Here is a 22,592-nt window from a genome sequence, read left to right as displayed (position 1 = left end):
GGGGGGGGGAGACACTTTCCCCTGAAATGTTAGTTTTGTTTTTTTTTTTACTGTAAAAAATAATGCCAATGAAATGCTAATGGGTTTCAAACCACCAGTTCTCTTAGTGAGTCTCGACAAACACCAAGGTAAGTTTCAGTCCCCCACCCCCACTCACAAAGCAGTTTTTCTTTTTTGCAAAAGCACTTGCTTCTGCATCATAGGCTTTCATGTATTGCAGATAAACGAGATTGAAGCTAAAACACTGAATAAAAGAAACAAAATAACAAATTCAAAAATACAGAGAATAGTGAAATTATTAAAATTATCAACACTAAAATAATAAAAATACAACGATTTGGTACTACAGCATAGCAGAAACAATTCTTGAAAAAAAAAAAAATTGAGAAAAGCATAGTGTTTTCTAATTTTGCATAAAATTTAAAAAAATGAGACTTACCTCAGCAGACATAAAGAAGAAAGTATTCAAGTTTGTATAGATTCCAACTATGATACACATGCTAACAGACATGGAGAGAATGAAAAATATCAAAGCAAATAACCTTAAGTGAGTCCACTTTGGTGTAGTAGGTGAAAAGGAGAGCTGGAAGTAAAAAAATATATTTAAAAATTTATCTTTCATTTACTTTTTATATTATTATTTCAATGAAAAACATATTGATATAACTGAATGTCAATTACTTGCAAAATTAATTTCATACTCACTTAAAGGAATTCTAAACATTCCAAAAAAAAAAAGCATTTATTATTATTATTATTACACTGGCACAAGTGTACAAGCTGGAACAAGTGATTTTTTTCAAGCTAGCAGTACAGCCAATCACCATAGCTGCCAACATTAAAAAAAGAAAATTTGGAAGACTTTATATGCACTAATTTAGCACCAAAAGTTTGAGTGTATAAGGGGTTTTTAAATATAAGTAGGGATTTCTTAAATTGAGTCAGAATAGGACACGAAATTCGAAAATTGAGATTACTATAGTTAAGGCAAACCTAACCTGGCAGCATTGTCATGTCCATGCAGATCCTGATCACAACATTACGATGTAGCCAGGTTATGTTTGATCTAACTATAGTTTCACTTTTTAAAGTTAAAAAATAATCTACAACTTTTATTTCGGAAAAAAAAATAAACAGGCACAAATTGATTTTTTCTTCTCAGTGATAATACGCTATCCTTGCAGCGGGTAAAAAGTTAAGTTCAAAGAAAAATTGGTGACATTTCACAACATTCTTTTAGAAATAAAAGCTTTAAAAAGAAGAGAAATGAAACAATGTTAATAAACGCATTTCAAAAATGATCAGACACATGAATTTCACACTAGTGCAGGAAAAGGTTTCGTTCAGGATCATTTTACCACAGAGATTTCTTTTGAAATTCTAATTACTGAAAAAAAAAAGAAAAAAATTGGGGGGGGGGGGAATGTGTTGTCTTGATAAAAATTCTGGAGATGTTCATTTCATTAGGGAGTTCGGGAGAAGATACAGACATTCGGAAGTCTTCCAAACAATCTGAAGAGTCGGCAGCCCCAAAGCAGAATACTACTAAATTTGCGATGTACATCACGGAACAGATGCCTGAGCTGCAGAACAATTTTGTTCAAGAGAAAGGAAAACTCAGACATTTTCTGCAGAAATTCTAGAAAAACCTGTACAGTTTCTGCATAAACTGTAGATTTCTGTAGAATTTCTACATAACTTCAGATTTTCTACAAACATCTTCCAACTAAAGATATAATTCTGCAGATTTCTTTAAATTAGAAGAAAATCTTAAATTCTCGCAAGTTACACTTATTCGGCGGAAAGCTTGCTCAAAATATCGCAATTTAATGCGTCATTTGTAGAAACTTTAGATTTTCTTTGAACTTAATGAATTCTGCAAAATTTGTGCAATATTAAGACAGAAAATTTGCAGAAATTCTACAGATTTTTGCAGAAAATCATTTTTGACTGCTTGCACCTGCTTTATGCCCTTAATTGTCATACAGGATTAGATTTTTGTGGGATTTTACCAGAATTTTAGCTTTTTATGTTTGTTTTGTAAAGTCTTACTCCTTGTTTCACTTTTTCAGACCTCAGAGCAATCCTATATTTCTTATAAATCTGAAAAGATTCCGATTTTCCTTGCATTTTTGGTTATTTTTTCCCTATTTTTCCCCAGTCAATCTTCATCCACCACAATTTCTGCCATAAACGTATGTTTTGGAAACATGCAAACATTGAAACACATGTCTTGCCGAAAATTGCGTGTCTATATTGAGATTTCAACCCCTTTGCATCCTGAATATGTTTCAATTATTTTTGTAGTTTCGAGGTATTTTATTATATACTGCCGTAACGTGATTTGTTTGATATATTATTTTAGAAATTCATTTATTTATTAACATTATTTTAATTGCTCATTCATACTATGCAAAATTAACCAAAAAAAACGTAGTTTGACACGATCCATACTAGAATTTTAATAAAACTTTACATGATTGCTTTTTCTATGCATTTGGAGAATCTTGCACAGTTTAGGTTTTACAGCCTGTTCAAATTTTGGGAATTTTATAGTTTTCACGAACAACTACATTTTATAACGTTTCTACATGTACAGTGCTGACCAAATTATTAGACTAAGACTGTTTTAAAAGCAAATTCTTTATTGATTACATAACTATAGACAAATTAACCAACAGTGAAATAATTATCTAATATTTAGTATGCATTCCCTTGTTCTTGATGAGCATTTTAAGTCTTTTTGGCATACTTTTCACAAGGTTTACATCATTTCTTAACTTTTTAAAAAAGGAGGTAAAAAACCGTTTATACTCACTATTACATATACTCACATACACACTCACTAATAACCTAAAACTAACTTTAAATATAACAGAACACACTAATAAAAAGAACTAGTGAACTGTTTAAGCTGATTGAGGTTATGTTCCTGGTAGGTAGATAAACAAACATAAACAAAGCAGATAGTGCTGCCACCTGCAAACATTAAATTATGCTAAAATAACATAATAATCAGTGTACAGTATGTACTGTACTTTAACAGTAAAATAAATAGTATTTTAGTACAAATAGTGTACAAAAAAACAAAAAAAAAAACCTCTTTTAGTCTAATAATTTGGCCAGCACTGTACAATGCTAGAAGTACTTGCACAACAATTTTGGGCATATGATTTACATTGTAGAACATTACAAAATAATCTGCTTTAGGGGTTGGCAATTGTGTCACAATAAAAAGAAATGCAGAGGGTGTAGTAGAGCCAGCTTGTTCACATTGTTTGCCTCTTCATTTATTTTAGTTTTAAAGCATATCATAAAACAAACAAACGTGTATTCATTCATTTGATTTGTTAAATAGTTTAATTCAAGACAAATTTTTCATTAGTGTTCAGAAGATTAGCTTTATGACTAAACGAATTTTGATGACTGCACCCTGTGCTGCTTACAGAGTTCAAAATATTTCTTTAGCACAAAAATGGATTTTTAAGAACTCGGGAAAAATTTTCCACATAGCACTTTTGGACAGTAAAAACCACTTGTTCTGTTTTGAAAATCATGTTAATCACAAAAACAATTTTAAAAAATCAGCACTTTCACAAAAGTCCGCATTTTAGAATTGAAAATTTATGTTGTTATAAAGTAGAATATTAAAATGAAAGAATATCTTTTGAGTAACAACTATATCATTGTATTTTAAGCCATTTTTAACTGTTTTTCGCCAAAATGATCTTGCAAAATATTACTGCAATCTTTTAGCATCTGCTTTTGGGTTGTCATTGCTTAAATACACAGTTCAAAGCTGCTTGAACGAAATTACAAAGGTATTTTTTCGTTCGAATTGTATTCCCCCCTCCCCCCTCTTGAAAAATAGAATCATGTTCGAAATAGGATGACATTGCACTTTTCAAACTTAAACTTAGTTTGCTCTGATTTTGCTCTTCAAAAATTATATTTTGTTTAAAAAAAAAATAAAACTTCTACAAAAATAAAATGTTTGTTTTTTTCTCTCACAAAAATAGACTGTTAATAAAATATGTTCTTAAAAAATAGGTAGAGAGATAAAAATCCTGAATTAGCCCCTGAAACCCCAAACCTGTAACAAGTACACACTAGAACATACAATAAGAAAGTGGGAAGCTAAGTTTTTGTTTACATTACTTGCCAAAGTGCATTTACAATCTTAATTAGTATTACATGCTTAGATCACTCATTACAACTTTACTAAAAATAGGACCAATCACATTTTTGGAGAATGTGAAATTAGCTTTAAGTATTAGCGTTCAAAATAACAAGATATTTAGATAAATTAATTCAAAAATTTTAAAGGCAATCCATTTTAAATAAGTTTTAAAAAGTTTTAGTCCATAATTTTTACTACCTATAATACTAAGTCTTTTACACGAAAAATAAATTTTACTGTTAAAGAAAAATAAAGAGATGAAAAACTTACATATTCAAATCTGTCTTTACACAGTTGTGAAAGCAAATGGAAAGCTCCAATTAATGAGAACCAGCCACACCATACAACTATTTCATCCATGTATTGAACATTCACAACACCAAATATAAATATGAATTTGTAAAACACAAAATTCCAAAACTTGTCTTTGATATGCTGAAAAAGAAACAAAAGCTACAATACAAAAACCGAAAAAATAATAATAATGCAATTGAAGTTTTATTACACTCTAAATTGAATTCCATTAAATCGCTTCTCCTTTTTCTGAAAGCTTTAAAATGGAGTTGTCAAATTATTGCACCAAGATCTTCAGTTATAAATTGGTCTTGATCTGTTTTGTTTCTACTATGGGTGTGGACTGAGCAGGGCCTGATTGCCACGCAGGCCAAGTAGGCCTGGGCCTAAGGCCCCATCTTCCTAAGGGGGCCTAAATTTTGAAAAACTTATGCATAGCATTAAAGAATCAAGCATTCAAAAATAATAATTAAAAAGATCAATGATTTATTAATTGAAAATAAATTTTTGGATACTTTATTAGTATTTATCTTATTTAGATGGTTCTATACAAATAAGAAAGCTTCATTTCTTGAAATTTGTGCTAAGTTAAGCATAGTTACAATGGTTTTTTTTTTTTTCATAAGTAAACTAACTAACCTAATGAAGCTATGAAAACTCTGGAAAAAGAATTGTTTGGTAAACTACCAATTTTTTCTTTAGAATATTTGTGGGAGGGCGGGAGGGGGCGGCAATACTCACTATTTAATTGAGCTATAAAAAGTAACAAGTTATAAAATTAATATAAGCAAGTAGTGGCAGTTCTAGGCTCAGGTAAATAGTGCAACTGCACAGGGCCCTGCTGTGTATATACAAAGGCCCTGCAAGAGCTAGTACCGACACTGAGTAAAAGTTTAACATTATTTTGCACTGACTTAAAATAATAAAATAGAGAGGGGGCCTTCAAATTATTGTGGGCCTTGGACTCACTTTCAGTTAGTCAAGCTCTGGGACTGAGTACTTTAAAGCCAGATAATAAAGAAAAATAAACAAGACCGCAAAATGTCGGGAATTTCGCTCTGGAACCTTAATTTGTCAACATTTCTATGAAACTCTTTCAATGTCTTTAAAATATTGTCCATTAGAGTGGATGCACTCATCCAGCCTTTTTTCTCACTATTAGAATATTCTCTGGAACTCTTTAATTTTGATATTATCCTGTGTCCGTAGCAAAGCTGTTTTTAAAGCCTCTGCATCATCAAAACGCTTCCTTTTCAGATTTCATTTTCATTTTCGGGAACAGAAAAAGTCACTCAGGAGCTAAGTTTGGCAATTATGAAATGTGGGAAACGATAGTTTACCCCTAAGAGCTCTATGACCAAAACTGGGAGAAAATCTATATAAAAAAGAACGAGCATTGTGCTTCCCGACAAAATTTCAAACAGCTTTGCAGCAGGCAGTGGACTATATCAAAGTTGAAGAGTTCCAGATAGCTTTAAATAGTGGGAAAGGAGGCTGGGCAAATGCGTCAACTCTAATGAACAATATTTTTGAACCCAGTGGCAAAAAGTTTTGTAGCTGTCTGCGACAAGCTTTTAGAACTTCATAATCTGTCCGCAACATTTCGGGCGTGGTTTCAATAAAAAAAATAATAACTGAGTCTCTTTTTAAATAATTATTTTTGAAATAAGGCAGGACCCCCCCCCCCCCCCAAAGACGATGGTTCACTTCCCTAAATTCTTTGAAGCACTCCCCTCTCAAGAAAGAGACCTCCCCCCCCCCCCAAAAAAAAAAAAGAAAACTGAAGCCAAAATCTTTTTCAAATTACCTCCTAAAAGTTTCAATGGTGCAATCTGATGACCCCTCACCCCTCTGTCCTTGGTGGGCACCTGACATTTGCAAACATGCGTTGGCTATTGAACAAGGCTCTGTCCAGGATTTTTCACATCCATTTTATTTGTGAAAAATCAATTCATTTTTTGAAAGTAAAAAAATGGCTCATAAAAGAATTAATTTTTTAAAAATTGTTTTAGAATTGCATTTTAGAAGCCTATGATAAACAGTTCATTAATATCTATAGACGCAGTTGCAGAAAAATTAAAATTAAACCATCTATTCAGCATTTAAGTTTTTAACTCAAACAAAAACAGAATTTCGTTTTAAAATCTTGAAATGATGGTTTTAATGGACTTTTCATTTATTTGCCTCCATATGAAGCAAAGTTAGGTTGAAAAAAAAGAGTAAATTTTCAATTCTCATATCGGATGCAATCAGATTGCATTTTTCAAAATGGAAGCAATAAAGGTATAAAAAAGGTAAATAAAAAAGTTTATTAAAATAAAGTAATTTTAGAATTACCATTTAACAGGGGTGCATATTGAATTTCATTAATATCACTGACATATTCACCGAAAATTCGGAGTGTTGAAAAAAAAAAGGATGCGTAAAGGTTTAACACCAGACACTAAATGGCAATAATTTTAAAGCTGGTAACCGTATTTGAAGCGACCCATTTAAGCGACCCATGCGATGATAATTTTCTTTTTTTTTAAGTCATTAGCGGGAAGAAAAAGTTATTACACTGCATTTTTAGAGAACTTTATAACAACACTGCTAACGATATGATAAAAACAAACAAGCAAAATTATTCACTATATGTTAGTTATGTATCGCTTGCCTCACAGAAATATGCCAACTTTTTTTTTTTTTTTTTTTTTTTTTTTTTTACACAGAAATATGAGTTATTTTGATTTCAGATTTGCTTTTTCAGTAAACAATTTGAAAAAGATCGTTTTGTTTTGGTTTATAAGTATGACAGGCAGGCCATCAAGAATAATCAGGATCAAGATCAAGAATAATCACGTGTGTGATCATTCTCTCCCTGTGTCAGCAGTTCATTATGTCAGTTGCGGACAGCTTTATTTATTTTTTTTTTCTTCACTGCTGACAGTTTTTTTTTTTTTTTTTTTTTGCGGACAATTTTTATATTTTTAGTGCGGTCAGAACTGTCCGAAATAGGGTTCCATTGTCCACGACATCGTCGCCGTGTGTGTCGCGGTGTTTCTGCCACTGGGTTTTTGAACAGCCTGAAAGAATTCTATAAGGGGTAAATTCTGGTTACTTTAGGGATCCCTTTAAGTAAGTAAGTTTTTTTTTTTTTTTTTTTTTTTTTTTTTTTTTTTTTTTTTTTTGAAGTCATACCTGCTAGATACGAGTGAGCACCACAAGTTAGGTTTGAGAAAAAATGCCAACGGAACTTCTAGCTCTAGGGGGTGGGAAACAATACTTAACGGTTTTTTATTTGGTTATGTTTTGGCAGTATAATCTCATTAATGAATTAGACTTCAAGGAGAGGGGTTAGCCTTTTTTTCTCCAGAAAACTTCAAACAATAAATATTAGATGCTACACTAAATATGATTTTTCTCCCATAAATCTTAAATTTAAATACTTAATGCATAGCAGAACTGATAGAACACATAATGACCACTTCACAAATTTTAAATCAAAGATTTCAGAAATAAAACTGCAGAAATTCTAATTGCTCGCTGTATGAATAGTATTACACTTCTCATTCAAAGATTTGAAAATATAGATAAGTGCACAAGTTTGGCAGCCTTTCTCTATTTCCAATTTGATGCATACAAAACAAAGGGTTGAACACATTCTTTCAACCCTTGCAGAAATGGGGATAAAACCTAGGGACAAAATAAAGGAGGATTGTACTAAGTAAAGGGCAGAATTAGTGAGATTTAGATCTTTCAAGAGGATTTCTGGGGTTAAAGTTAAATATTGATTTAAATCAAAGAATTTTTTTAATCAGTTTAAATTATTAAAAAAAAAAAAAAAAAAACACTGCCTTAAATCAGTTTATTTAAAGCATGGACATTTATTGCATGAAACATGAAACTTCGTTTTTGGTAAGAAACAATATCTTCTAAACTTTTGGTTTGAAATGTTTTTCCCCCTTTTTCAATTTTGAAAGAAAAATTGAAATCTGAGCCTTTGGAAAACTCTCACCACTGAAAATTTACAACTTAGAACAAATTAAACATTAAAAATGACAACAAATAGATGCACATCTAAGCAATGCATGTTTGGAATATTTAGCAAAAAATTCTAAACATACCTGCTGCTCAATTGTCCTGAGATCACCAAACACAAATTTCTGAATACATTTTCCAACCAATATCAAAACACAGTAAGCCATATTGATCAACGTCTGCAAAAGTATTTTACAACTTTATTAGTATTTATTGATATTTTCACATGACTAAGGAAAGCCAAAATACATATGTGGTTTAAATATAAAAACATTTCTAAACTTCCACAACAAAGTAGTCCTTATATTCTAACATTTACTCAACAATTTATTTTATAAATTTGAAATTTAAAGAAATAAAAGAAATTTTTATAAAGGTGAGCCTTATTTATGTTCTAAAGATCATCAGTTTCAATTTTTTTTTTTTAATTCAACTTTAAATCAAGCTTCTGACAAAAAAAAACTCACTTGAAGAGGCATAGCAAAAACATCCCTAGCTTCCCTTATTAGGTAAATTTATTTTTCAGTTAATGAAGTTGATCATAAGTTAGGAAGTCCTCAAATTTCATGATATTTTTGGGCATAATCTCAGGTACTTAGCAGGATTATTTTTTCATTCACTTCTTGAACAGCTTTGCCAATTGTCTTCTATTCAAGTGCGCCACTTGATTGCAAAAAAAAGCGCTGCAATTTTACTTACTTCTTCATCAATTCTTTAATATTGCAATTATGAAATATAGATTTCATTAAATTGAAATCATTACATAGTACTGTCCTAATGTATAGATGCTGCATACTTGCCAACCTTCGAAGAAAAAAAACAGGAGATTCGACTAGAGGTATATAGGTGATTCAACAGCGACATCTTACTTCACAACAAAATTATTAAATTTTGTTTTTAAATAACGTGAATACTAAATTTGACGTGAAATGGGGATTCTTAGCAGATGTAAGCTAATTGGTAGCAGCAAGAAAAATAAAAACTGCAAAGGAAAACCAAATAATGAGTGAATTTGCTTAAAGTTTCTTACATTCCCTAGTCTATCAAAAATGTAGCTACAAAAATTTAATTACTAAAATATAAAAAAAAGCAATATATAGTGGAAATAAAATACAAAATAAGTAGGTATAGGGTAGCACATGTTAAAATAACTTCAAACTTTCAAAATAATTGAAATATTTTCAAGATGCAAAAAGATTGAAATCTGCTGCAATTTTCCGATTTGTTGAACATGCAGTGTGGAACGTATTAGTAAATTGATTGTCAGAGGCCAAATTAGAGCCTGAAAGGCATAAAAATGTACTTGCTCGAAAGACATTAATAATACACAACAAACTGATTAGTTAATTTCAATCAATCCAAAACTTATAGATACGGTTGGAAAATGCTTGTTTTCGCTGACTCGTTAACCAGAAAATGTTTTAGTTGGCAGTGTAATTATCAAAGCTCTCCATTGCTCTTTCGTGCTGGAAAGAATTTAAAATCATACTCCATTAATTTTCACGTCAATTTTCCGTTTTCATATTGCTCAGAATTTCAATACATTGTTCGACATTCATAAAATGATCTCTGACAGTATTGTTTGCAACCCAGATTACACATACACACTGAACAACTAATAGAATAAACATGCGTAACATTTTTACTCCAAAATTATTTGAAATCTTTAATTATTATTAATAATTATTTAAAATAATTCAGACCAGTCCAATGTACCCCATCTCCTCCAACACACTAAATTTAGTGTCAATCTTAAAAAAAGTTTTTTTTCCCCTGGAAGTATACAGCTGGATTTAAAAAAAAAAATCTAATTTTTTACAGCACACAAGTAATAACAAAGAAAATTGAGTACTTAGCAAACTACGGTAACCCCTTTCTTGCGTACCTACAAATTATGCTTAGGAAAACATGGCGCAGAACACCCATAAATGCAGTTTTGTTGCAAGTTGGTACAAAAAACCCTATTTTGGCACTCTCTAGTGGCATTGTCATAGCATTCCCATGCTTGGGTAAAAAAAAATGGTTTCGGTCCATATTTTTACACACTGTATGGAATTCTTAGCTCCCCTGGCATTGGTGCGTGACTAGAAACGGGCGCCATCTATTGCGAAGAAAATGAACGGGAGAGAATTATAAAAAAACGGGAAATCAGGAGATGGACTTAAAAAATGGGAGTCTCCCATTAAAGACAGAGTTGGCAACTATGTTACTCACCCAAACACACAAAGGTTCTTCAACGATGAAAAACATTACTTCATACAACCTTTTCGTAATGAAATTTTTCAGAAGCATTTTATGTAAAAAAGTTCTTATCCCCTCCATGGAATCTGTATCATTTTCATTTTTAGCATCATATAAACTTTGATTCACATCTGCATTCCACTCTGAATCTGATGTAGCTTGCAGTGCATAGTATATTGAACAAGATAAAAGGAGCACACTTATAGTAGTGTAGGCTTGCAAACTAGGTAAAGGAAGTCTGTCCAAGAAAACTGCTGGCATCGTGAAGCAAATGAATGAGTATCTAGAAATGAAAGAACCATAAGTTAGAATTTGACTGACAGATCATATTAATTTAATAATTACAGAATGCAAAATGTTTAGTTTAGTTTTAATGCCCCAATATGCCAAATTCCCCAACACATAGAAACTGATCTGGATTCTATTTTATAATGTTTTCAAATATTTCAGCCACTTAGCAACTGTTCTTTTTTCATTTATTTTTGCAACATTATAACAATAAAAATATAACTCAAACCTTTGTTCTTTATAGTAAATTTGTTGCAATCTACTATTGCCAAATTTTCTAAATTTTTATTACAGTATTATCTAGGAAATATATTATATTAAATGGTACACTGGCTCAGAAAAGGTAAGAGCTGCAGAGAGAGAATTGCTAGATGCTTGATGTCCAATGTAGGGCATTTGGGGGGGAGGAGGGGGGACGGCCTCTCAAAACCCTATGAGTTAAGATCTTTTTAAGAAAAAAACTGAAATACACTATCAAAAATTGCAATATTTTAACACATGTGTTTTAATTTTAAAGAAGTTTAGGTGTCAATTGGGGACAATATCTTTCTCCTTGAAACAGAAACATTATTTCTAAAAATTTAGGCACTTCGCTTACAGTTTAGGAAGTTGTTAGTCTGTGCTTAGGTAGAGTTAGGTAGCTTTAATTTTGCGTGACGTGTGTGACCATTTTGCATATGTTTTTCTGTCTTCTCAAGTTATTTTCAATTTTTCTGTGATTTCTTGTAAGATTTGTGGAAACAAAAATTATTAACATTAAGCCATATATATATGAATTAAAATAAGGGGCTTCACAAATATGAACTAGCAGTACTTCGGTTAAAATTCAGCAATTAATGCCGTGACGCGTGTGACATTTAGTGTGACTGCATACAAATTTTAAAACGAAACACTTAAAAATAACAGTTCTGAATAAATAGTACATTAAATAGATAACATTTACTAACAGAATTGATTTATTTTATTTTTTTCATGAAGATTAACATATTAAAAACATAAAAGCAAATTTGACCATAGAGTTTGTAATCATCCTTAATTTTTGCAAAACTTAAAACCTTCCATGTTTTACAATTACTGAATTATTTAAAAAACAATTCACATCAGATAAATATCTTAGCGCTAAAAAGTAAATTAAGAAATAACAACGTCAAAAAGCACAAATTGCAGATTACAGCAGAAACGTGTTTTGGTGTTACAAGGAATGCCTTTTTCAATGCAAAAGAACAGAGCGGATGGATGAAAAAACATCCGACAAAAGCCTTACGCCGGATGTCTTTTCATCCATAAGCTCATAGCTTTTGCATTGAAAACGGCGTTCCTTGTAACGCCGAAACACATATCTGCAATTTGTGCTTTTTGATGTTGTTATTTCTTACTTTACATTCACTTCACTTTCAAAAAGTACATAGACCTCTTGCAAGGTGAATTAGTTTTGGACAATTAATTCTTACTATCTGTTTATCTGAAACCCAAATAACATCTTCATTGTTGGGAAATCAAAATGCTGTTCTTTTTTTTTTTTTAGCATCCACTGCTTGTAAAACTGAAACTTCATGCTCTATGTAGATCAGACTGAATGAACTGTCCAAAGGAAACCTTTTTAGTTTTCTTGGCACTGTAGTCAACAAGAATAAAGCTGCTTTGCTTTGGAATGCAGTATTCCTCCGACTTGTTTGCATGCACAATTTCAGACAGATGAATTACACGATTCTTTGGCATTAAGGTACTGACCACATTTACAAATTCTAGTGACGAAAAACAACTTTATCTAGTTTTCTTGCTCAGGACTTCTGCACAAACAAGAGATTTAGCATTTCCTCTAACACCATCGTCCCGTTTGATGTTGCAAAGTACTGCCACTGAAAAGATCTCTATTGAATTTATTTGAAATGAGTTGCAACAATTTCACCCTTATGTTCAGTAAATTACCGCCCATTAGCCAGGGCTAAAGCAAAAATACATAAAATACACCGCCAGCTCAGTCATTTCCAGCCGAGAAATGACTGAGCTGGCGGTGTATTTAATGTAATTTCACCCTTACTTAAATTTAAATTGGGAAGACGGACCATCACTCCAAATGATATCTATCATAATAATGGGCAATGAGCATCTTTTTTGCAAAAATTATTTTGAAGTTTCTTATGACATGTAACATTTCTTTTTTTTTATAAGTTGCATTAGATTTAAAAGAAAAAAAAGCTTCTGTCACACACGATCACACAAATTGTGACTTGTGTGACTAAATTACAAAATCCCTCAAAAAAATTAGTTCTTTAAAAAAAAATGTTTTTTTTTTGCTTCTTTTTCTATCATTTTTAACTTGAATAAACATATACAAAAAAGTTTCAGATATACATTTTAAATTGCAAACAATCGTTGGAGAAGAGTAAAAACTTAGGTCCCTAATTGTAGCCTTTCTTCAAAAATAGTTCAATAATTAAATAATGTACTTACTACTTTTCAATCAGAAAGGTCTCAAACTTCATTTTATGCATTAGACTTGTTTACATTATAGACGAAATATAATTTCTATATTGCATAAATATGCAGTAAGAAACTATATTACAACTGCAACGAAAACCCTTTAAAGGGACCAGCCCTTCTGAATGGTCGAAATTTTACGAAACGGAGGGGTGGCCGCACAGAGAGGTTTCACTGTACAAAACTGCCTGTACTTTAAACAAGGAAGGGATCTTTTCACCATTCTTCACACTCTGCTTGCAGAAAAATGGAATGGAGCATGTGAACGGGACAAAAATTTAGTCAGTTTGCTTGGGTGATCATAGATTCATCTGTAGCCCAGACAACCACAAATATCTCAGAGACATCTAAACAGGTCTATAACATGTTCAGACGTCTTTTAGATTTCTTAGACATCTGAACAATGTCCAAAAATGTCTAAATCATTGATATAGATATGTGGACATCCTAAGGATATCATGGTATCTCCAAATCATGGACATAGATATTTGGACATCCTAAGGATAGCCAGGTATCTCCAAATCATGGATATGGATTTGTGCATGTATTCCAGAGATCTAGGTAGTAACATGTTTTAGATATAGATATTAGGATATCTTATAGATAACTGCTCAATATCCCGTACGTTGCATTATAAATATCCACGAATGTCTACTTCCAGGATGACTTCAAGATATTTGACTTTTAGATCTGACCGGATTTGTTTGTATTCTGAATTCTGCGGCGAAATTATTTTATTTCGAAATTTTATAGAAGAAAAGTGATTTCTTTTTTTTCCCCAATTCGTACTCTTTAAAAAAATCGAGTTGTGTGAACTGAGAAAACTCTAACTTCTTCTACTTCTAAACTTTGTTGATTTTTTTCAAGATCGCTTGTGACGATGCGGAGATTCAAGTCTGCTGACTTTTTTTTCTTTCCCCAAGATTAAATTGATAGTGAAGGTGATATTCATTTCTTGATTTCCACAGGTGTTAATTTGTTTTTCAACGGAAGTTTGTAATGAAAGGTTAGTGTTACTGATCAGTTGTTTGATTAGAATAGGGGTTCATCACTTCAGCATTGCTTCTTTGTGTTAAGTTATAAAAGGTTTGTTTTCAAGTCATTATTATTTAGTTTGTGCGTTTCCTTAATTTTTCTAAACATAATTTGTAACTCAATGATTGTTTTCCGATTTATGAGGAGTCAAAACTACAAGTTTAACCCTAACAAACTCTGATTCTGTGCGTGTACGGTTGGTCTGCATTTCTTCAATCTTTCATTCGTTGCTATTTGTTAAATGTTAAAAATCTATGTACAACTAGGCTAGGTACTTTGTTTTCTATGCTTGTGTTGCTTTGTTGTGTTACTTTGCTGGTAAATTATATTTAAACTCTTATAACTGTGATGAAAAATGGGATGCTAAAACTTAAAATTGAGTTTAATTTTATAAGTGTCAACGTATCCGAATGTCCAATTTAATGATTTGTATTATGCTCAAATTTCTCAAAAAAAAAAGAAAGTACATCCTTTTAATTAAATTGTTCAAATGCATACATTGATCAAAATTAGGTTTGTATTAAAAAGATAAAGCAAACTCAATTTCCACAAATTCGAGTTTTCTCTCAATGTGTATTCAAATATCAAAGAGTCTGAATCTTTTCTTTAAATTGTATCAATTCTTTTGATTTGTAAAAATTGAAAATTTTGTCGTTGTGTTGTGATAAAAACCGAAAAACCCTTCGTCTTGCCATTCATATTCTGTCTGATATCCTATGTATCATCATTTACACTAGTCCGATGTGTACTTTTATTGGTTTCTTCCAGTAGTTATGTTATCAAATATGTTAGAATTTTTTGTTTTATATACTTTACCTATAATAACTAATGTATTTATTTCATACTTCTAATTAAACCTCTCCGTATTAATCAGGATTTTGTTTGATTTTCTGATTGTTGCACTTTAATGATATTACAGTCGAATCCAGAAAACTCTGCGGGACCAAGAAGTGGTGTAGCTCTAAAATGCTGGGTTATTGGGTAGGCATTAAAAGTTTTTCATGCAAGTAGGGGAGCCCTGATGGGAAGTTATGCTTTTTTTCAGCATATGTTTGGTTATTTGGCAAATATAACGACATTATTTCCATTATTGATTGCCTGAATCTGAATAAAGATTTTCATTATTAATGTATGCATGTGTGTATAACCGTATGTTATAATTCAGCAAAATTTGAAATTCCTTTTTGGCAAATTAAGAATTTCACCTATCCAAAAGTTTAACGGGGCGTGCAAGTTTTTTCATCTTGCTGGAATGTGGTCCAGTTTTCTTTTTTTTTTGTTGGGTTACCAAGAACCACAGTGTTAAAAATAAGCAGTTATCAGTCACATTTTGCGGCTGAAAATTTTTGATTCAATGCCTAGTTTTCAAACTCTTAGGTGACGAATTTAACTCCATTTTGGATTTCAATAAAGTTTTTCTTTCCTGACTCTGATTAGGACCAGTGATTGAAGGAGTAAATTTGTAGAAGTAACTTTCAAATGCTACGAATTTTGTTTTTAAAAAACCATTTTTATTTGTGCATGTTAGAAATATGCTATTGGTTAGTGATGGGCATAATATAGTTCTCATAATCAAATCACTCGATTATTCAAGATCCCTTGAGAACTCAATTATCACAGCTCGAGTTCTCGATTGACACATCTTGACTTCTCGATTCCAAAAGCTCTCCTATCAATCACTCGAGTTATCGATTTTAAAAGGTTTCTTATCAATTGCTCGAGTTCTCGATTTGGAAAGGTCTCAATTATCAATGACATTGATTATCAGAAGTACTCGATTACCGAGATCTCGATTATCAGAAGTACTCGATTACCTAGATCTCGATTATCAAAAGGTCTTGATTATGCCCATCACTACTATTGGTAGTGTGTAGTATACAGGAGAGGTTATTGACAGTGAGCTTTTTATTTGGGACATATAGTTGATTCATTAAAAATGGCTGAGGTTGTTTGTTTTAATGACTAGAAACATATACTAGGCACCATTATAATACCTAGATTTAAACTCTTGTTTCTATGGCTGGTGCCAGGTTTTCAGGATGCTATTGTATTGAAATTAGAGATGTTTGAAAACATCTGAATGCTGTAAATTTTATAAAGTTAGAATATGAATTTTAATAACAGTGGTGTTTTCAAGTTTTCAAAATTCACGTTTTGCGTAATTGATGTTCCTAATTGATTTCACAAGTGCCGTACCAAATAGCGCTTTAGGTGAGTACTCAACTTGGCAGTGTACTGAAAGTCAGACGTGCTTCAAACCATAGGCGGATTTAGGACTGAGTTCCTTGGGGGGGCAGGTTTTTTTTTTTCAGCAATATTAGTTGTAATCACGACTGGATTTATAATATAGACTTAATATGGCCCTAAGCTGTTTTAGCTTTTCGGTATGTTTTGTAGACCTAGACAACTTTTCTGTCGGTGGCAAAAAATGTCAAAGTGCTCCCCTCCCCCACTATGTTTTATACATATGGTTCATGATGGGAAATGGTGTCCCTTTTAAGTAGGGAATATACCCAATTAGATATACCAAGTAGAATATACCCAATTTTAGGGTGTCCGAGGGCTTCTCCCCCGTAGGAATTTTTGTAAAATAGATATAAATTTCTGCATTTTGAAGCCTTCTGCATTTCGAACCACAAATATCTTTAAAAAAAAAAAGCAAAATAATCTTTTGCCAATTCCGATAATACACAATACAAATCAGTGGCAGCAGTTCTCAGAGAGAAAAAGCGAGGGAGAAAATAAGGTTATGTTTTATTATTTGCTTACATCGGGCTGTTTAAATTCAATTAGTTTTTGGTCAAGCCTTTAACCCACCCACAAATACAACAATGAATTAAATACAAAATGATCAATAGTAAAAAATGTTTTTAAATTTAAAAATGGTGTATAGATTTAGAAAATATATAACAGGAGAGTACCATGCTGCCCATTTGGACAATTCGTAATTCATACATTTGATAAGAAATTTAATTGAAGCACCATTTGCTTAGGGATTTCAAAGACTCATCTAATCCGTTTCAAGGACTTGAGAACAATTAAAATTATTTAATTACAAGCAGTGCAGAAAACGAAAAGGAATAGAGGTGGTGTTTTTTCCCCCGTAATGAACAGATTAACAATATGCAGTAGAAGTAAGATAGAAGCAAGCAATACGAAAGAATTTCCAAAATACTGCACTGCATTTGGGATTAAATAAACAGCAAGATGTGAAACATGTGAGTCACAAAAATTTATCTCAAGTACTATGTTACAAAAACGTGAGAACCATGATTTTTACATTTTTGATGCAGGATGAGGCAAGGAACTGAATTAAACATATTTCGGCATTTATTCCTCTACCGTCTATCCCCTCCCATTTGTTATAAATTTTTAAATTTATGGTTTGTATCCGTACTTTTCCAAAATTTTCAAGGTTGTCAAGCACTTTAAAATAAAATTTATTTTTTCAAGTCCTTCCCTTTTTTTTTTTTTTTTGATAAGGAACAAATCATGAAATTTTTTGGAGGCCTTCAACAAAGCGGGCATCCTAAGCTATATAACTTGTTTAGTTTATAAGAAAATCCGCTTTTTTAAAATCTTTGTTTCAGTTTCTAATTTGTTGAAATAATCCTTGATTATTTTAAGTATTGCAGCTGAATACATAGCTCGTTCAGTCGATTTTTCACTTATATACTTGCCTTAATACGAGGCGTATCCGGAAAGTAAGTACCGTTTCGTTCTAATGCCGCTGCAGCGCTGCTGTCGGCGCTCAGTGCATGCGTATTTGTTTCCTGTTCATCGGCTACAAACTCGCGCCATTACGGTTGATTTGTCTTGCGTTTTGCGTTTACTGTGGCCGTATATAATGTTTAAAAAAAATCGATGATCCCGCCGACTGTGAAATTCATTCTGTGATGCGGTTTTTGAATGCAAACGTAGAGGAATGCTCAGTGAAGGAATTGTGTTGCTGCATGACAATGCTCGGCCCCATACTGCTCGTGACACTCAAAGACTAATTGAACAGTTAGTTCGGTTGGGAGCAGTTTAATCGCCCGCCGTACAGCCCAGACTTGGCACCGTCTGATTTCCACTTGTGCGTCTGATTCGCACATGAAGCGAGAACTTGGAGGTAGGCGCTTTGCTTGTGATGACGATTAAAAAAACGCTGTAAATTTATGGCTCTCTTCATTGGCGGCAAGTTTCTTTGAGGCAGGTATAAATAAGCTGGTGAGCCGCTACGACAAGTGCCTTAACAATGGTGGAAAATATGTTGAAAAATAATTTAAGGTATGATCTTTCATGTTAACATTAAATAATCTTTAAAAAAAAAAATTTTTATAGCTTTTTTTTCAAAACGGTACTTACTTTCCGGATACGCCTTGTAGTTTTCAGTTCAAAGTAGTCGTTTTCAACACATTTCAGCATCCCGGTGACCGCTTTACTACTTGTAAGATATTGTACGGATTCCCCCCCCCCCCCCGCCCACCAGAAAAGGACAGTTGCTATTCTCTTCATTTTCGCTTCTGAACTATTCAAAAAAGAAAAAAATTCGTGATTTTTTTCTTTTAAGATTTTGGAAGGTTTATTGTTACTATGTATAAAGTCCTCCCAAGACTGGGGGGGCATTGCCCCCCCCCCATAAATCCGCCCATGCTTCAAACCATTGCCTCATGAACACCATGCCGAGTAAGCACTAAGTACTCGGTATAGTGATATTTTTGAAGCTATCACTAATGCTATGCAATTGATTCATATAAAAATATTTGCCTGTTTTAATTTAGGAAAGAAAGAAAGGAAGGCCCCGGCAAAACACACAGGGAAGAACATGTAAGAGGCACTAGTTTAATTGACGTAGTATCTCTTTCATGTTTCATCTCTGTGAAGTCTATATTTTCCGAGCTGTATCCTGCTCAAGCACGTAAGGTAAGTATATCTCATAATTTAATCATTATAAATAGCAAAACACATGCTTTGTACATTATCATCCATCATTATACTATTTAATCTTATTTTCTAAATTGAAAAGTTTACTTGACTGTTCTTAAGAACAATAATCAGAAAAAATGGATATGTTCAGAGAAAATAGGTAAGTTCCAAGCATTATATTTATTTTTAATATGTATTTTTTAAAATTACTTATATTTTTCTTAGTTTTTGCTCAAAATAGGAATAATCAAGTATTGGGCTCCTCGCAACAGATTCTGCTATGGAAGTTGCAGTTGAAAATTAGTTACGGTACATTGAAGCTTGAAATGATGAGAAAAAAAAAAAGGAATGGAGATGTTTTGTCCTCATCACTTTTAGAAGAATTGTGATGTTTTTTTTATACTGTATATTTTAAAAATATTTGTCAATAAAAATATTTTATAGTGTAATTTTGTTGACATTACATCTTTTTTAATTACATAGAATGTTGTTTTGAAATGTAGAAGCTGCTGCGTACTACTTGAAGGAGCATATAAAGGTAGGTCTGCATTGGAATGTCAACATTTAATTCAAGTTAAGTTTTCACGTACGAAATTCAACATTGAAGCAATACAGTATAACTTTGATTTAACAATTTCCTAATTTTATTTATACATTTCACTGGTCCGGATCTGACTGCATTGAACGTCTATGCTCTTCGATTTAATGATAACTTTTTTCAGTCCCTTGACAATAGTTAATTTGAAGTTATACTGAATTTCATTCAAGATAAAAATGAATACATGTTTTCACCATTTGCCTGATATATAATTTCTAGATTATGAGATGCAGAAATGACAGAATATGAGAACAAAAGTAGTTCACAGATATTTTAAAGTAACAGGGAATTATGTATACTCTGGGGGGATTTTTTTCATTCATACATGTTATATTAGTTTCTTTTAGCATGTGAACTTATAAACATTTATTCAAACATTGTTTTGTTGAGAAGATTGTAGTAACAGATTTGGAAAAACACCAATATGTAAATCAAAAGGAATGTTTCGTAAAAAACCCATAAATTACTTCATTAAAGCAATTTAGTTAGATTCATATTAACCAGAACTGATATTTTAAAAAGTTGAAGGAAAGCTAACTATTTCAAACAATGATTACATGGATGAGCTTGAGCTACATAATTTCACCAGAGTTCAATATGCAAAAAATCAAAATTTGTTATTTTACAAAAAGTAAAACTTGGTTTCTTGTGTATGGTATTTGTTTGTAGTAAAGGAATATAGAAAAAAATATCTTACAGGTTTGGCAGAGGAACTTTAATATTTAAAACTGCTAATAAACTTAGTTGTACTAAAATGTATTCTTTTAAAAATGTAAACAACTTTATGGGTTTAAAAAATGGTTACTCATGGTGTCACAAATAAGTTACTTAAAGTGTTAAAGCTTTTGCACTTAACTGCAGTTATTAACATTTATCCAAATTATTATTTGCAAAAATGTTGTTTTTAATAGATTATTTATTCATTGACACCAAAGAGTTACCACTTTTTAAATTGTAAATTTGTTTACAGCTTTAAAATATATTTAAAAACATTAAATCTATAAAACATCGTTTCTTATATCTCCTATACATCTACAGGATCAAAAATTGATATCAATAACCAGTTATTAAGACATCCAAAAGCTATCTGGACATGACATCCTATGAATATGCAAGAAACATCCTCCGGATGTCTATGAGATATCCAGAATATCCCCTGGATATCTCTGAGATCGCCGCGGAACATCTAGATATTTTCGACGTCAGTGGGAGTCAAAAAAGTGCAACCTTTCGACCACTGGTAGATATTCATTTAGACATTCGGACATCTTATAGTCATCTTTTGGACTTGCCTCATCTCTAGTTCTATAGCTAGTGGATCCCTTATAGATGACTTTTAAAGATAGGTGGTTGTCTGGGAGGGCATCAAAAATTTTTTTAGAATTACATTTAAAGAAACTATAAATGTTAGTGCATGGTTACTCAATGATTTAGTATCATAGTAATTCTGGGGATATTTCGATAATTGGGAATCTGGCGATCCTTCTTCATTGGCGTCAATTTTTGGCTCCAGTGCCTGCACGTGAGGTATTTTTCTTCGCAAATCCAAACAAAGAGACCGGAAACATCTGTTAACATAGGGTTACTATAAATCAGCAGAGTTACCAAAATAAAATTATTTCCGCCAAAAATGAGACGACCGCCCAAATTCCCAGTTATCGAAATATCCCCGTAACTCTAAACAAAATTCTGTTGGTATAAATTTTTGGAAGTTGAATCTTACGGGATTTCGATAATTGGAAATGTGGCACGGTCGTCTCAGTTTTAGTGTAAATAATTTTATTTTGGTAACTCTGCTGATTTATAGTAACCCTATGTGAATAGATGTTTCCATTCTTTTTCTTTAGATTTGCGACGAAAAATACCTCTCGCGCAGGGGCTGAAGCCAAAAATTGACGCCAATGAAGAAAGATTCCCAATTATCGAAATATCCCCAATCTTACAACAAATTTTTCAAGAGATTTTTATTACCCAGCTTTTATTTTGATGAAGTTATTTTGCACCAGTTACCGACAGTAAACTGTCATTCATTTACGAGAAGATGTACTCCTGCTTGTTCATTTCTATGTATTATTTTAAATCTTAGAAAAAAACAATTCAATAGAACCAATATCTTTTTAATCCTCCAGATCATGTCCCAAGAGACAGCCACAAAACTGAAAATTAGTGCACATCAAAATACCACAATAATTTTGTTTAAGCGTTATCTTAGTTTTTTTCCAAGTGACATACCTTACAGAATAAAATATCCGCTTTCTGTCTGATAAGAGATGAGATTTGACCAGTGACTAAGAAAAAAACTAAATTAATATGAATAATACAGCTTCTGTTCGTACAAAACAGCAATAATCTAGGAATTACAATCTGTAAATCTGTCAAATACACTTAAGAACCTAAAAGGACTTGTCACGCCATTGCAAATTTTGAAATAGAAATGACGAAATTTTGGAAAACATCATAAGTTTTGTTGCCAAAGAAGAAATAAATTGTGCGAGAAATTGAAGTAGAAAATATATAACCTTTGCGTTATTACAATCCTCTTTTGCT

General features: G+C 32.0%; 1 protein-coding gene across 1 annotated transcript in view; it reads right to left on the bottom strand.

The window, feature by feature from the left end:
• Positions 1–22,448, bottom strand: part of LOC129220234 (E3 ubiquitin-protein ligase AMFR-like) — a 49,826-nt gene extending 27,378 nt beyond the window's left edge. The window contains exons 1-5 of the mRNA XM_054854599.1: positions 22,278–22,448; positions 10,709–11,018; positions 8,581–8,673; positions 4,451–4,615; positions 440–583 (exon numbers count right to left, since the gene is read on the bottom strand). Of these exons, the coding sequence (XP_054710574.1) occupies positions 440–583; positions 4,451–4,615; positions 8,581–8,673; positions 10,709–10,996 (690 nt within the window). The 5' untranslated portion in view covers positions 10,997–11,018; positions 22,278–22,448. The remainder of the gene's footprint in view (positions 1–439; positions 584–4,450; positions 4,616–8,580; positions 8,674–10,708; positions 11,019–22,277) is intronic.
• Between the last annotated feature and the right edge of the window lie 144 nt (positions 22,449–22,592).

The sequence above is a fragment of the Uloborus diversus genome, chromosome 4 (genome assembly GCF_026930045.1).
Source record: "Uloborus diversus isolate 005 chromosome 4, Udiv.v.3.1, whole genome shotgun sequence".
Taxonomy (NCBI): domain Eukaryota; kingdom Metazoa; phylum Arthropoda; class Arachnida; order Araneae; family Uloboridae; genus Uloborus; species Uloborus diversus.
Note: the sequence above shows the minus strand (reverse complement) of the source record. Positions and strands in the feature narration are given on the sequence as shown.